Below are 16,310 nucleotides of genomic sequence, written 5' to 3'. Positions count from 1 at the left end.
CATACACACTGTAATTACAGTGTTGAAAGTAGTGTAGAAATAGGTACTAGAGATATCAATTTTGTAGTGGCATATTCGGCCAATTTTAATAAAAAAATATAAAACAGTTGTATAGCAGTCATAACCACAGACCTCTATTAGTGCTTCCTCGTGTTAGACTTCAGGTAAACACAGGAACACAAGAGTCTTAAGTCCTGTAATAGTATAATAGTAAGGTCTTCTACTACAACATTATGTGAAAGAACAAAAAAAAAAAAAAAAGAGAAGAAAACAATGGGTACCTCTCACCTCTCAGAAGAAAAAAGTTATGACACAAACACACAAACAATGAAATTCAGGAACAATGACACAGAACTCACCTAAATTCTTATACATGACTACACAGTTTTCATCATTATTTGCAAAGTTAGGTTCATGTGGTGCCCATGCCAAATAATTCACTGGGGTGCCATCCATCCAGCTTAAGAAAAACAATTCAACAAAACATTTCTTTAGCACATAAGTAGGACTGCTTCCATGTTAGAAAAAGTCATTCTCCAGCATGTTTAATACAGCTGCTCATAGTTTAAGGTGTAATGTTTGACCAATTTGCCTCCCTGCTAATTGCACTAAACATACTGTCTGTGCAAAGACATAGGATATGTGTTGAAGCTGTGCTTATTCTGAATTTATACAATACACTGACAATTTGCAGCTGAGGGAATAATACCGAAAATCACCATTTAGGCCAACATGAAAGCCAGACACTATTTCAGCATGAGAGAGCCCAGGTGCTCACCATTTCCCACCAAGTCATACATTCACTTTGCCTATTACAGAGAAGAGATTTTAGTGATAACACTAACCAAATGTTTGATCATTTCCCCATGCAGAGGAAAAATTGTGAGGTCATGACAAACCGCCTACAAGGCAATTCCTGTGACAATTTTCCCTCCCCACAAGGTAAAATAGAAATACTGAAAAAATTGTACATCAGTGTAGATTAAACTATCAAGAAAAAATTATAGGCAGGCAATCAAATATTAATGTGAAGATATATTTCTATTGGACAGCAACTGACAGAGATGCCCAGAGAGCCCTTTATGTCTTCAGGCACACACACCGGCTACTTCACTTAAGCATATATTCATCTTATGGTCACTATAAAAGGATTTGATCCTTTCTTAAAGAAAAAATTTCACTAGTATCAACAGGGAATTTTTATTTTTTAAAAATTCCTTATATTAGCTATATTTTACTGGAGTGTGGGCAAGGCGGTCAACAGATCAGGGCAAATTTCAAATCAAGCTTTTTTCATTCTATAAAAAATATGGAATAACAGTATTATTAGTAGGGTGAGTATGCCTAACAAAAGAAGAGGGATTCAAAATAAAGTGGATTAAATGTAATGATGCACTGTGATATATTTAATACAGAATACATTTTTACAGCCTTCATAACCAAAACCATCAAGCATGAAATACCAATCCCAGAGAATTCAGAGTAAAAACACAAGAACATTCTCATTCACTTTGATAGGCCACAATTTCATAAAAGCATTTCATATTTTTTTCTCTGCTCAGTAGATTTCTTCTTTCTTGATTTCAAAGCACAATGCAAGCTCGATGGTTCTCATTGACCTACCTTGTCTTTTGATCAACACTCAGTTGTAAACCAATGAAATATGAATCCTCTTTGCCGTTTTTCAAGATCTAGAATATAATGATTATACAATCAATAATATACATAATATATAATCAATATATAATCAATAATATACAATCAAGAATATACAATTAAAATTGTATACACTTCCTCTTTTTATCACAGAAATCTGTTATGTTAATAATGAGTAATATACTATTTATGAACAGGGGTTATGAGTTGCTATATTCTCTAGCTACAATGCTAAAGTTAAAGCAGCTCACAGCTGACAGTCCTCAGACAACTTCACCACTGGCCAAAAAGCTTGGTTACTATATCATCATTTCTTACTTGAAAGTCAGTGAAATCATCAACTCTTGCACAGCCTCTGTGGCAGATATCTGGCAAATACTTTGCAAGAAACAAACCCTCCTACAATTTGGATGTCAGTTAATATAGGCTCTTGTAATCTCACTGAGGCTTTTCAGCCACTTTAGGAAAAGATTTAAGTAGTTCAAATCTGACTTTTAAGCATGTTACTGATTTAAAGAAGTTGGTCTCAAGACAGCAAACAGGTAACTAACCCCCAGTCACCTAGGAAACATCATTTTAAAACTCTTTGACCATAATCCATGACTCAAGTTTTTCCCTCGTAATTATAATCCATAGGAGGTGGCAAAGGGGCAAATCTGAGAACCAAAAAGATGCTGCTAGGTAGACTACAACTCAGATATACTGACAAGTTCAAAAGCCAATCTTCTGAGAGTTGCATGTAAATTAATACCTGGTTTTGATTTGCTACTTAATACTTTGAGTTTTTCTGTTGACCTTCACTTTCAGTTAACCCACCTACATTACAGAACTGTAGCTCAACTTACTTCTTGCTAAAATGAAGCCACAGATTAATTAAAATTAAGCATTAAGATTTACCTTAACACATAAGCAGTTGCAGATAGATATGACGGACTTGATCTTTTTCGTTCCCTTCAAACTCAGGAAAGCCTATGATTCTATCATTCACTGCTAACATGGTGTAACTTCCACATTGTGTAATTTAAAAGTGGATAATTATTTCTTTAATGCTTACTGTGCTTATTTCTGTAAAAAATCCTGGACCAATCTAGACCCTGTCTCAGATAGGAAACAATCTAAAAAAAGAGTTGGATTTGTCCTTCATTTTCATCTGGCTTAATGTCATGGGAATTTCACTGACTTCACTTTCATAAAACTTATAGGGAAAACAACAGGTTGAAAAAGATTTGTGCCCACAATCACTTGCTCTGGATAATTTATTCCATAATATTAGTGATTTTTCTTACATATCGCCAGAGGAACTTTCTTTCACTTTCACTCTCAATGACAGCAAGGTCTCCAAAGTTCTTTTTGCAAAACTCACGACCTTTTTCCATAGGAACACTCTCTGTGCTGAAATAATAATGTTTGTCTTCATGTATAATCCATCCATCCTCAGTAGTCGTGTACTCTGTAAAATAAATACTAAGCTAACTATATTGTTCCTGAGGTACAAATATTCTCATTAGTAGAATTTTAAAAATGCATTTAAACACACACACACAAAAAGTAAAAGCAGTAACACTTACTGGGTGCAGGAGATTCTGTTGGTTCAGGCTTTACGCTTGCTCCTGTAAGAAAACAAAATATTTATTAGGACTGTACACTTTCTGCTGTAAGAGAAAGTGTTTACCATGACTGATGGGCAAGTTTTTCTCTTGACATTGAATTTTAGTGTTAGCAATGGATTTAACACTAAAATCTAGAGGGAATTAAGTGGCCTACATCTCTTATTTTCAGCCAAATTTAAATGCACAAGGTATTATAAATTACCTTGAAATTTGTCTGAATTGAGTAATTATATTTGGTATTCACTGGATGCTGAAAACCTCATGTCCCAAAGCATTAACGCTATCGGGACTGTCCTGTATCTTCCCCTCCCTCCTTTCCCTAGGTCATGTATACACGAATTCTGGCTTAAACCAGAGAGAGCATGAATGAAGCTGGGTGATCTTCTTCCATGGTGCCATAGCTACTAGAGTGATGTTGTTTCCACCTTCTCTGAGAAGAAAGAGCTTCTAAAAAAATTCCATAGAAAAAATCCCACTGGAAAAAGATATGCTGCCAATAAATTAACTGGTTCTTTCTAACAAGAAGATTTCATGCTAAAGAATTCCTGTAGTTGTTTTGGTTACGGCATGATAGAGAGAGCATCATGGAGGTCATCAGCATCTCAGGAAAACGATTTCTAAAAAAGGACATCTCTCACTGTATAGGATTGCCCATTTACTTTGTGGTAAGAACAGTCTTATAGATACTGGCACTTGATAAAATATTCTCTGTCCAAGAAATCCTTTTACCAACATAAAGCAGATCTGATGATTTATTGTCCATAACCCAATAAGGCATATTTATTTTGCACCCTGCCCTCCCAATATATGAATGTGGTAAAAAGCTTAACTAAGTATTTTCCAAAATACTCAAAGGTAGTTAGATGTGCTGTTTGTGGAACTCAGAATTTCCCTAAATTACAAATTTTGTCTTGTTGTTTTCAGAAAATTAAAAGAATCCAAAATTAGATTTCGAGAGGACTTTGCAAGAAATCAACAAATGAATAATAAAACCCAGCCAAAGTAAAATAAAATATCCCCAAATCAGGCTGCATCTTGCAATTATAGATTCAATTAGCCAAAGCCAAGCCAAGCACCTAAGCCAAGTAAGAGAGGGAGTTTTCACATATAAAAATTCAAGTATGTGAACTGATTTGTGAACCATTTTCTTGTAACTTGAAGCTCAACTCACAAAAAAAAAAGAACACAAAATACCATTTGTTGGAGAAAACATGGATTGAGACGTAAACATGAATATTCAAAGTAACATTTCCTATTTTTGAGGAATCACATTGTTCTTTCTGAAATCACAGAGAAAGATCAGTGAGAATTCCCAGCAGGGTGCCACACAGGCTCTGTATCTTCAAATGCATTGGTAAATCCTTATGCCACTTTCATATTTCACCTTCCACAGGGAACCATTCTGATAAACACATTTTGAAAATTTTTGTTTCTCAAAGTTAAGGGAAAAAAAATCAACCAAGAATCTTTTCTTATTATAATAATATGCAGAAGGAAGCAATAATACCTTTTTTTATCTGGCAAATCCATCCATATAGATAATCACAGTGCCTGTCATTCCAAAGCATGCTGGAATCGCCACTGATCTCTGCACAAAGTTCAATTCCTTGATAATTATTGGGTTCTCCAAAGCCCCAGTTTTCATACCTCACCTATGAAAGAAAAGGTTTTGTGAGGATTCTGGTGTACAGCAAGATAATAAGAAAGATACAGCATCAAAACACACACCTAAAATCTGCTCCTACTGTCAGTCTGTAAGATAGGAGGAAACCAGAACTTCCCCCTGCAAATGCTGACATTTCAAATTTGTTTTCAGATTGCAACTGGACCACAGCTTAGGTAACTTGTTTCTTTTCACACTTGGAAGAATATTGACATCTTTTTTAGGATATAAATTCTGTAAAATTCATCTAACAACATGATATATGCTACATGTTGCTATTAAATCAATTACATATCCTATACAATTAAAATAATAGGCCATTGCTGAGACACAACAAAAATGTTGGAATTTTACTCACAAAAATACTGCTATTCTAATTCTAACTTTCCTGTATGAATTCCAATTTCAGTTTTCTCTATGGTAAACTTCCATCAATATATTTTGACCAACCTTGAATGAAATGCAACCACATCTCTAGAACCACTTTTGTTTCTAAAGTTTTCTACACTGGCGTAAGAAATTGCCTTCACCTCCATGGAATATAGGTCATTTCAGATCAAGAGCTAATTAGCAAAGAAGAGAAATACTAATGATGGACTATTTTACTGAATATATATATATATTCATAATAAACTATAGTTACTCAATACACTCAATTATATATATATATATCCTTTTTTTCATCTACATGAATTTAACTTTCTCAATAATTAAATGCACATTTTCTTATAAAAAAATCAGTATTTTTAGCCAAAAAAATCAAGCCATGAAATTGTTATTCATAAGCTTTCCTAAAGAGAGCATGACACAGGAGAGGATTATGATTAAACATGAAATTACACACAGACGTCTACACCACACACAGTTGAGAAACACAGGGAATGCAAAATAACAGCTGTGAATAATTAAACCACTCACCGGAGATCCATCGCTCCAAACAAAGCCATCATCAGGATTCAAATAATATAAACCCATCCAGAAATGCTGGTGGTAATAACCATTGTTCCTAAACAAAAATAATAAACATCCAATTTATAAGAAGTTTAAACATAAAAACAAAGCTAATAAGGGCATTACAATATTTTTAAAGTCTATCATTCACAACAGCTGATAAACTTCTGTAAAAATCCTTAAAGCTGTTAGAAACAATAATGAGGGAGGACAATTAAAACACAACTATTTCTAGCTCTTAGCACTACACATTAACTCAGACAATATGAAACACTGGCCAAGACTTTTTTCAGAAAGTGTCCATCCAATCCAACTGCTGAAAATCTGATAAGGTTGTTTAATACTTTTCTCTAATGGTCCAATATCTACTGTTTCTCATTTTGTCTTTAAAGGCACTTACAGTATCCAAGCTGAAAAATATTTGCTGCAGTTGAACTTCATTAAAAAAATAGCATCTTAAAAGAATTCTTGTCTACAAGCAGACATGCTTTACTGATTTCTCAGAATTTATTGAGTCAATATATGGTAACGCAGCATCTGAGACTTTTTCCTTTTCAGAAGTACATAGCTAGGATTCTAGTACAGTTGTAGTATTTTACAAGGCTGCCATGTCTCAGTCATGTTTCCTAGATAGACAGATAGGTATGTGCTCATTGAGCCCAGCCTCTTCAAGTCATATCACAAGTGTTATCTTTTTAACAGTACTTGAACACATTCAGAAATCTTTCACCTATTTTTTACAATTCAGGGACCTATAAACTTTATTTACTTTCTGTCTATGGAAAAAAATGAATCTGAAGTTGCCTCTGCTTCCTGATTTGTTCATAAAATAATGAAACAAAACACTGACCAGATTTATATCATGACTGTTTCCCTATTTGTACATTTGTTTATCCTAAACCAACTGGCATCTGAGGTAATTTTATAATATCCACAAATCCAAATGAAATATTTTTATATCTGATCATAAATGTTGTCTCAGCGAGGTATCCTGCCAATCTCACAATAGCATTAGCTTCTGGGGTGACTGCCACTAGTCATACTACAACTCCTATTTCATCAGCTCCGCTTTCTTGCTGTGTGTTTGATACAGGTGCTGATAATAAATCAAGACTACCTTATACTGAAGTAAAAATGCAGACCTAAAATGAAATATTTCAGAAAGATCAAAAGGGTAGTTGAAGCGGATGGATGACCATATCACAGATACTCACGCAATAGAACGCCATATCACGTACTGTTCTTCTTTACCATTAATGGAGGCCAGATCTCCTCCTATAGTTCGACAAAACTGTTGAGATTCAAGCCATGTTTTCTTTTGCTCTCCTTTTGAAAAAGGCTAAAGAGAGCATATTTTGCAATCAGAGATATAGTAGACCATACAGATCACAAGAAAAAGAAACACCACCGACACAAAAGCAATTCATTTACAATTAACTTGCTCTGTGAGGATTACAGAAACTTGGAATATAAGGTTAATGAGCATTCATCTGTGTGAGAAACAGGTTTCACGTGAGTGTCTTTGAGGCAAGTTAACAGACTGCATTGCTGACAGCAGTATCTGCTCCAAAACAACAGACAGAGAAAGGTACTTGCAATCTTAACAGACCAAGGATGGGAAATTAAGCTCAGAAGATCAGACCTCAAGATCAGACTTTAGAGGAGTAAACAAAGCCATAAGCATTTCAATAAAAGGGAACAAGACCTCCACATATAATCCATAAATGTGCTTATGAAACAGCAAGGCTTCTGTAAAACAATTTTTATTGCATATAAACACAGCAAATAGAAACTACTTTAACTCAGAACTAAGCAACATACTTACTTTGAAACAGAAGCTGATACGATTGTTTGAGTCCCAGCCTTCTGGACACCTGGGAACAGGAGTAGTTGTAGGAACAGGTGGTGGCGTCACTCCCTCTGCCCACACTTTACATAAGAATTTTGCCTTTTCTTCACATTTTATTACATCCCATAATCCACCTGCAATTCCAGTTCTCATGGCAACACAGCCTGGCTTTCTTCCTGGTTGTAAACAGGAATGCATAAAAGCAGCATTTCAGGGGTCACTGCAAACTTAGAAAACTTCATATTCTGTCATGATGGAAATAAAGTCTTTGTCTGTACAGAGTTAAAAATGTTTCAAATTCATGAAAACAACAAAAGGTAAAAAAAAAAAAAAATCTGTTGTTCACCCGTATCTGAGATATTTAATTGTGCCTCACATCAACTCACATCAACCTCCAAGCAACATCATAACCTGCAATTCTACTAATTCTCCCCTGAAACTGAAGATGTGTTTAGAGCTATTTTCTCAAATTTGTCTCATTTGACTATGATTTTCAAAAACGAGCTGGCTATGTGCAGACCTACTGTTGGCTTCACAGTCTATGTAGTTTTAGCACTCCACCTGACACATTTAAGCATTTAAGGCACTGCAATTAATGAGGATCAGAGGATCTCCTGAAAGCCAAATACAACACACCAGAATCTTGAACGCTAGAGACCATCCTCTTTCTGATGTGATGATGTGACCGTGTCAGAGATAAAAAGGCTTCCCATCCCAATGTTTCATTAGAACAGGTAAAAATAGCAAGGTTTTCATCAACAAAACTTAGTAAATAAGGAAATCAAACTCATCTAGAAAAGATACTAGCTAAAAAAGACTAAACACAAACCTTCCTCTTGTCCTTTCCCAAAATCCCATTTTCTCTAAGACTAGAGACTTTATGTGTGCTGTGATCTCACACACCTCAAAGCATGCAGTGAGCAAGTGTACTATGAGATATGCTGCACAGGCAGGGCTTGCAAGCAAGGCAAAGCGTGTCTGCAGAGGTTGATCTTATAGAGTAGTACATGCGGAATGGAAGTAAATCAGTTTAAAGTTTTTTCTGAGCTCATATTAAAAACTCACTTGAGCACCATGCAGGAAGTTAGCAACAGCATTGCATGCTTGAGAGAGCAGAGAGATATACTTGAGAGCAATTGCTCAGTATACCACCAGGAAGGGGCTATGGACTGAAATAAAAAAAAAAACTACAAGTGGCAAGCGATGTTTTCTGAGCACTGTACTCATTAAAGAGTATAGAGTCATAGCTACCAGGCATTTCAGAATTCCAGTGTGTAAATAAGACAGATTCGCCATTAGCCCACTTGAAAGTTCCCTTTTCTTCTACATCCGAAAGTCCAATCCAAAAGTATCTTTCTGTTCTCAGCCCAATCAGGCTAGTCAGGTAGGCTTGTTCATATCTGTTCAAAAGAACATAACTGTTAAATTAATACCACTAAAATATTTTTTAAAGCTGTTAATAGTTCCTTATTTTCTCAGAATTACCTTTGTACCTTCTTGAAATAATGTTTTAGATGGATCTACTTGAACAAACCAAATAATAAAACATTCATAATATTTATTTTGTAAGTTTGAATACCAGAATATTCTGTCTTCTCTTCCGATGTCCAATAAAGAAAGTGATATAAGGGTGGACTGACTATAAATTGGAGAGGATATGGGAAGGAAGAAACTTTACAGGACTTAACTGGAATATTACTATATTACTGAGAGTTTCTGGTACCAATGAATTTAATGAATTCTTAGTACAGACAAATCCAAAACCAGAAAACTCAGGACTACTAGAGAAATAAAATAAACTGAAGGCCAGAGTAGTATGACACTTAACTGTTAAACTAAGGAAAACCCCAAATTAGATCCAATGATCACACCTGAAAAGTTATGTTGGGAAACAAACCTATGAAGAGGCAAAATTTGCCATAGTTTATTACAGTTTTTAAACAAACAGCTTTTGCAAAATCGGAGCAAATTAAAAAAAGGCTTCCCCATAAAAACATATAGCCTAAAGACCACATTATCGTTAAACAATTTTTATCACAGCTGCAGTGCCACCTACATTTAGAGAGTTACAATCCACAACAGATTTTTCAGGCCAGAACACATCTATTTAAATTATAATGAAGCAAGTAAGCCAAAGCGTAAAGCACTGAGTCAACTGCAGGTGCAGTGAGCTCCGTTTCTTAACCCTATCTCATTTTCACAATATGCCATATTCGATAATGTGTATCAGCTGCTCAGAAATTTAGCACAGCCTGAACCCTGATGGAATTGTGATGGATTTTCAGGCACCAAGCCCTTCCATCCTCATTTGGATTGCATTTTAACTTTGAATAAGTAGCTCTGTTCTCAAAAGAGCAGATAGGTGAAACTGATGTTCTCTTGCTCATTCAAACTAACTTTTGAGAAGAATTCAGAATCATTCTGTGTACTACACTCAAGTAAACTCATCCTCAATCCACTGTAATTAAAGAAAGAAAATAAAATTATATTATTTTCCTCAGCATAACTACCTATAGCAGTGATTTTACAGGCGTTGCCTATTTTTACTACAAACTGAATTCCTGGATTTGAATACATATGCAAAAACTTTTAGAAATTCTGTATCTTCAGATAGCTGTCCTCTCAAGCAAGATTTTCATCCAATCAAAATCTTTATTTTGATATTCTGATGATGTTAGATGTTAAATACTCAGGGGGCCCCTCATGCAAGCAGTTTTCACATACCTGTCTTCAACAGTTGCTAAAAAAGCCTTATGCCTTTCACAGGTTTGATTTGCTTGAGAAAATGATACAAATGTATTTCCAATGAAGTAACAATAAAAGCCATGTCTTTTCCAGCCCTGTGAAAATAAACATTAAGTGATCACATATGTTATAGCTTTTCTAAACTGCTTATCAAAAATAAATCAAGAATGTAAAAAATATGAAAAAAAATGATTTATGACACTGTCAGCTAACCATTGGACAAAGGAACAATTTAACTGGAAAAGGCAGACTGGAAACAGCCAGAAACAAAGTTTTTAAAATTCTGATTCATAAAATAATTTTTGGTATATAATGAATTAATAAATCAGTGAATTTCACTTATATAAAGGCATGAGAGGCTTTGTTGGAGGTCTTCAGTGCTCACTATTGGACTGTCTGGCATATGAGCATGCAAACATGAAAACGTTCATGAGAAGTAAATTTCAGTTTGTCTTTTCAGAAAGGGAATGCACCTCAAACACGTTTGGTTATTATTAACTACCTTTAACACTCTTTTCTAATGTTTGGTCACTCAAATGTCATTAGCTCAGGAATATGCTTACAGAGGAATAGTTTGCTGGGAGCTACAAGTCACACAAATTTTCTCCAGATGATCTTAAATTTTTCACCAAGGAGACTTCTTTTCTACCAGTATGCACTTAGTTCTCTAGACAAGGACAGCATACAGAAGCATTAGGATCACTTTATTGTCTCCCAGGGACTCTTTCACAAATACAGGAAATTAATATCAAAGAATTCTCTGTGGTTGTGTAGAGCAGACTTTGGGGAAAAGGATTCCCTATGACATAACAAGTTACAGTCAATTTTTTGGAACCACTTGTGTCAGCAGAACATTACCAAATCAGCAGTAGATCCACTAGCAATTAATAAATCAGTGAATTTCACTTATATAAAGGCATGAGAGGCTTTGTTGGAGGTCTTCAGTGCTCACTATTGGACTGTCTGGCATATGAGCATGCAAACATGAAAACGTTCATGAGAAGTAAATTTCAGTTTGTCTTTTCAGAAAGGGAATGCACCTCAAACACGTTTGGTTATTATTAACTACCTTTAACACTCTTTTCTAATGTTTGGTCACTCAAATGTCATTAGCTCAGGAATATGCTTACAGAGGAATAGTTTGCTGGGAGCTACAAGTCACACAAATTTTCTCCAGATGATCTTAAATTTTTCACCAAGGAGACTTCTTTTCTACCAGTATGCACTTAGTTCTCTAGACAAGGACAGCATACAGAAGCATTAGGATCACTTTATTGTCTCCCAGGGACTCTTTCACAAATACAGGAAATTAATATCAAAGAATTCTCTGTGGTTGTGTAGAGCAGACTTTGGGGAAAAGGATTCCCTATGACATAACAAGTTACAGTCAATTTTTTGGAACCACTTGTGTCAGCAGAACATTACCAAATCAGCAGTAGATCCACTAGCAATTCAGAAAGAGCACAGTGGATCTATTTTGCTTAGGCACTGGTAACAAATTCTTCAAAGTAAGGAGCACTGCCAGAACAGCATGAAGACAAGCACACCCTTACTGTTGTGAATAATATTGAAGAAAATTGTAGGTAGAGCTGAAGAGCAACTGCTGGTGCAAGCAAATTTCTTATGAAGGCCTGAATGCCAATAACTGAAAAATAGTCTACTGCAGGGACAACACGTTTGAATTTTGCTTGAAGTTCTGGAAAACTAGAGGGAACTTCACGAGTTAAATGACAGTCAGAGCCTGGATTTATTCATATGTATCACCTCGCCCATCTGTCATAGAAATGAGAAGGCCAACTGTTCTAAGATGACAACACAGAACCCATTTTTTTGTCTCTCTGTCCTTGCAGAGCCATCCAGGTGCTATTTTCTCCTCTTAGTCATTCCTAGCAGCCTGCTCGGCTCTGACAACTTTTCCTTTACTTACTCTCTGGCAGCCCGTGTCAATAGTTTCCTCTTCTGTTGGAGCTTCTGACATGGGTTTCCTTTTACAGATGTAGCCAATTTTCTTTTCACAAGAATGGTCTGCCCAAAATCCATCCTGAACATTAGAACACAACAACATAGTCAAGTTGGATTTAGTTTTCAAAGCACGTGCTCTATGCTTCTAAGTATTTAACAACTTTTTTCTACCTTTAGAGGAAGCAAAACCTACATGTAACTTCAGTAGTAGCCATTCATTCCAACCTCCATTCTTCTACTGAGGCTGATTCGCCACTGACTTACGCTTTCCTTGATTATTAACCCTGCTGAAAAGTGAGTGCTCTGAGGTGACACCAATACACTATCTTTACAAAGACTACTAATTTAATAACTATGTAGAAGGAAAGGGAGATCATAGAATCATAGAATGGGTTGGGTTGGAAAGGACCTCAAAGATCACCCAGTTCCAGCCACCCTGCCATGGGCAGGGACACCTCCCACCACACCAGGTTGCCCAAAGCCCCATCCAGCCTGGTCTTGAACACCTCCAGGGATGGGGCATCCACAGCTTCTCTGGGCAATCTCTGTCAGTGCCACACCACCCTCTGAGTGAAGAAATGCTTCCTTATATCTAATCTAAATCTACTCTCTTTTAGTTGAAAACCATTACCCGTTTGTCCTGTCACTACACTCCCTGACAAAGAGTCCCTCTCCTGCTTTCTTGTAGGCCCCCTTTAGGTACTGGAAGAAAGATGTCATCTCTCATTGCAGAAATCCAGGTACAATAGAAAACAGAAACTTCATTGTAACAATTCCTTAGAAGATGCAAAAAGTTCCTTGTAAAAGTTAGTATTAAATCATTACTCCCCATATTACAGATTCTCAGAAGAAACAATGGCATTCAGTGGGAGCTGTACTGAAAGAATGGAACTTCATAGGACCCTATAATTCTGTAAGTTGGACAAAGCATCTACATCCGCATCTAACACTGCCACAGCCACTGCCCAGGAAGCACAGTACGTGAAGTACAAAAATCCTTGTGCCCTTAAGAATCTGTTTGTTCAGTTACTATGTACACCATGGCCTGATTGTCGTGGAAGAAATACACATTTACACCCTTGTCTCCAGAGCATGACCACTACTGCAACGGAGAAGAATTTTAACGGAGATTATAACCTCACCCCAATTTTGGCCCAGAGAGAACAACCCCAATAAACACACACAGCTCTTCTCAATTTGGTGATATTTTTATGTTGTAGCCCACACAGTCCTTCCTCTTTCATGGTTATTACTGTAGTTTTGCTATCCCAAGGTTGTTATTCCAGTTCTCTTCATTTCTTCCTGGAACTGATGATATGATCTCTTCTTCTGCTAGTGCTGCACCTGCCAACTCCTCCATGCCCCTCACAGCCAGCTGTGTCACAGGGCTGGCTCCCTCTGCGCTCAGTCTCACCTTCTGAACTGGTGTGTTTGTGCACCAGAATAATGCAGACACCTGAATCAGCTGCATGCGTACACACCGCTGTTGCTCTTGATAGCACTAAACCTATTGGGAAAAAAAATCCTAATTTCCCTAAATTTAGTGAAGTCTCCTTTTTTTTGAGTCCATTAGTCCATTTTGCTATCCTCACACCTATGGATTCACTTTCCTTCAAATTTTCTTCCATCTTGAGTATCTGTCCTGGTTTCGAATGGGAGAGAGTTAATTTTCTTCCTAATGCTGGTAGGGTGCCATGTTTTGGAGTTAGTAGGAAAATAATCTTGATAACACACTGATATTTCAGTTGCTGAACAGTGCTTATACTAAATCAAGGACTTTTCAGCTTCTCATACTGCCCTGTTAGCGAAGGGGCAGGGGGTGCATCAGTCAGCTGATGGTATGCAATTGCATTGTGCATCACTTGCTTTCTGTATTCTTTTATTTTTGTTCTCCCCCACCCTTCTCTTTCTTATTAAACTTCCCTATCTCAACCCATGAGTTTTTATCTTCTTTCCTCAATTCTCTTCCCATCCCATTACGTGAAAGGGGAGTGGGGAGTGAGCAAATGGCTGTGTGGTACTTTGCTGCCTGCCAGGTTAAACCACAACAATCTCTCAAACAGCTTCTCATTTTGAGTTAATAAATACTGAAGTCTTTTCATTTTTTTTAGATATTTGCCATTAAATATATTTATGTCATTAAATGGTGTACTTCCCAGGAAGTATACTGAGGAGTCAAAAAATAAAAAAGACTTTTCCCTCAATATCAATGATAAATACAGAAATATACAAATACAAAACAAGTTATATTTGTGTATTTGTTCCTTATGAATGATAGAATACTCCAAGACTTGATATTTTGAGAAATATGGGAACTACAAGCAAGAACTAAAGTTTCTTGTATTTTTTCTTTAATTTTGCTTCTGAGTGTGGGCTTGCCCTGTGAGGTAAGCTCTGTATAGTTTTCAGGCCAATTGGGAAAAAAATTGTAGCCCTCATCTTTTAGAGTTGCACTCACCAAAAGTACAGCCCTCAAGTGTTAATTCTGCTAAATAAGAAGATACCTTTGGTATGGGAAAATGCTCTTTTTTCTCCTGATAAAATAGGTAAACCCTCAAGGAGGTGCTAAGTTCAATATTTTTAATTATCACTAAGAGGAAAAATATTGTTTTGCAACATCACACTGACTTTTATACCAGATGATTATCTCAGTTCCTACGGTACACTTAGATACTGATCACTGCTGTATTCTAAAAGGTAGCCTTTTCAAAACAGCCTTGTAACTGTAGGCACATGGTCACTGAGGAAAGGCCTCCTCTAATGTCATTGCTAAACACTTTCCTCACAGCTTTTCAAGTGCAGTGCAGATACAAGCATAATACGTAATCCATCTAGATCCCAGACCCAGGTTTTATTACTTTGCCTAGAAAAAGATAACAAAGGCTTCTCTTTCATTCTAAAGTTACCTTGAAGGAAAGCCACCACTTGCTTCTCAAAGAAGCAACAACAAAAAACTTTTAACAACCTTGAACAGGGAACTTTCATCTAAAAAACAACACCTAAAAGAGTCTAAAACGGGCTGCTTCCAACAGCAATGTCCCCCACTCTTGCGTTCTTACATGGAAAATACCCCAAAAGATAAATTAAATGATAAGATAATTAGGTGAATAGCTAAACATGACTTTACCTTTCCCTTCATAACAACGCAGTCCTCTTGCCTGTTGTTTGCATGCGTGGGCTCTCCACGAAGCCACTTGGTGTACGTGACAGGTGTCCCATCACTCCACTCAAAATACATCTGAACCTTGAAGTCATTCAGCCCAATCCACAGCTCATCATCTGGCTCTAAAACATATGATTAACAAGGCTGATAACAGTCCTTTCATATGATGGGAACTTTTATCTTCTTGGAACACCAAAGAATTTATTCTCAGGAAGGCTAAAAGGCAGTCACAGGAAATTAAATCTCCCTGTTTCATAAAGACAGCACACCATTCCTCATATACCTACTCCAGTCATCAGGAAAGACCACTCACTCTAGTGGCAACACAATAAAAGTGTTTAGCTTTATACAAAACAGCAAACTTACTCTCTGTGTTGAATTATGTTGTAGCACAATTTGGTTTGTTCTCATTTTCCAGCTCAAAACCGTTGTATAACATATACAACGAGATATGACTGAATACCTAAAGAAAATTCTGCTGTTTTCCTCTTACCTTTAGTACAGCAAAGAAAGCAGAAGTGCCATCTTTTCTAATGCTTACACACCCAGTGCTGTCTTTTAGAGTTGACAATCAGAGTACTTGCAAGTCTTCCCATTACGTGTTCCTATATTTTGTTTCATTTCAGACCAAAATGAAATTCATGTAGTTGTTGGATTTTTTTTTAGTTCACAATGGGGTAAACTGCTGGGTTTTATTTGAAATGCAGGAAT

General features: G+C 36.4%; 1 protein-coding gene across 3 annotated transcripts in view; it reads right to left on the bottom strand.

The window, feature by feature from the left end:
- Positions 1-16,310, bottom strand: part of MRC1 (mannose receptor C-type 1) — a 58,023-nt gene that overhangs the window by 16,651 nt on the left and 25,062 nt on the right. For all 3 annotated transcript variants that reach the window (XM_083822492.1, XM_083822491.1, XM_083822493.1), the window contains 12 exons: positions 15,564-15,721; positions 12,402-12,515; positions 10,454-10,569; positions 8,981-9,129; positions 7,706-7,905; positions 7,095-7,219; positions 5,848-5,935; positions 4,774-4,918; positions 3,225-3,266; positions 2,943-3,106; positions 1,624-1,691; positions 360-460 (listed from right to left, as the gene is read on the bottom strand). In XM_083822492.1, the coding sequence (XP_083678618.1) occupies positions 360-460; positions 1,624-1,691; positions 2,943-3,106; positions 3,225-3,266; positions 4,774-4,918; positions 5,848-5,935; positions 7,095-7,219; positions 7,706-7,905; positions 8,981-9,129; positions 10,454-10,569; positions 12,402-12,515; positions 15,564-15,721 (1,470 nt within the window). The remainder of the gene's footprint in view (positions 1-359; positions 461-1,623; positions 1,692-2,942; positions 3,107-3,224; positions 3,267-4,773; positions 4,919-5,847; positions 5,936-7,094; positions 7,220-7,705; positions 7,906-8,980; positions 9,130-10,453; positions 10,570-12,401; positions 12,516-15,563; positions 15,722-16,310) is intronic.

Source organism: Anser anser (genome assembly GCF_964211835.1).
Source record: "Anser anser genome assembly, chromosome: 2".
Lineage (NCBI taxonomy): Eukaryota > Metazoa > Chordata > Aves > Anseriformes > Anatidae > Anser > Anser anser.
Note: the sequence above shows the minus strand (reverse complement) of the source record. Positions and strands in the feature narration are given on the sequence as shown.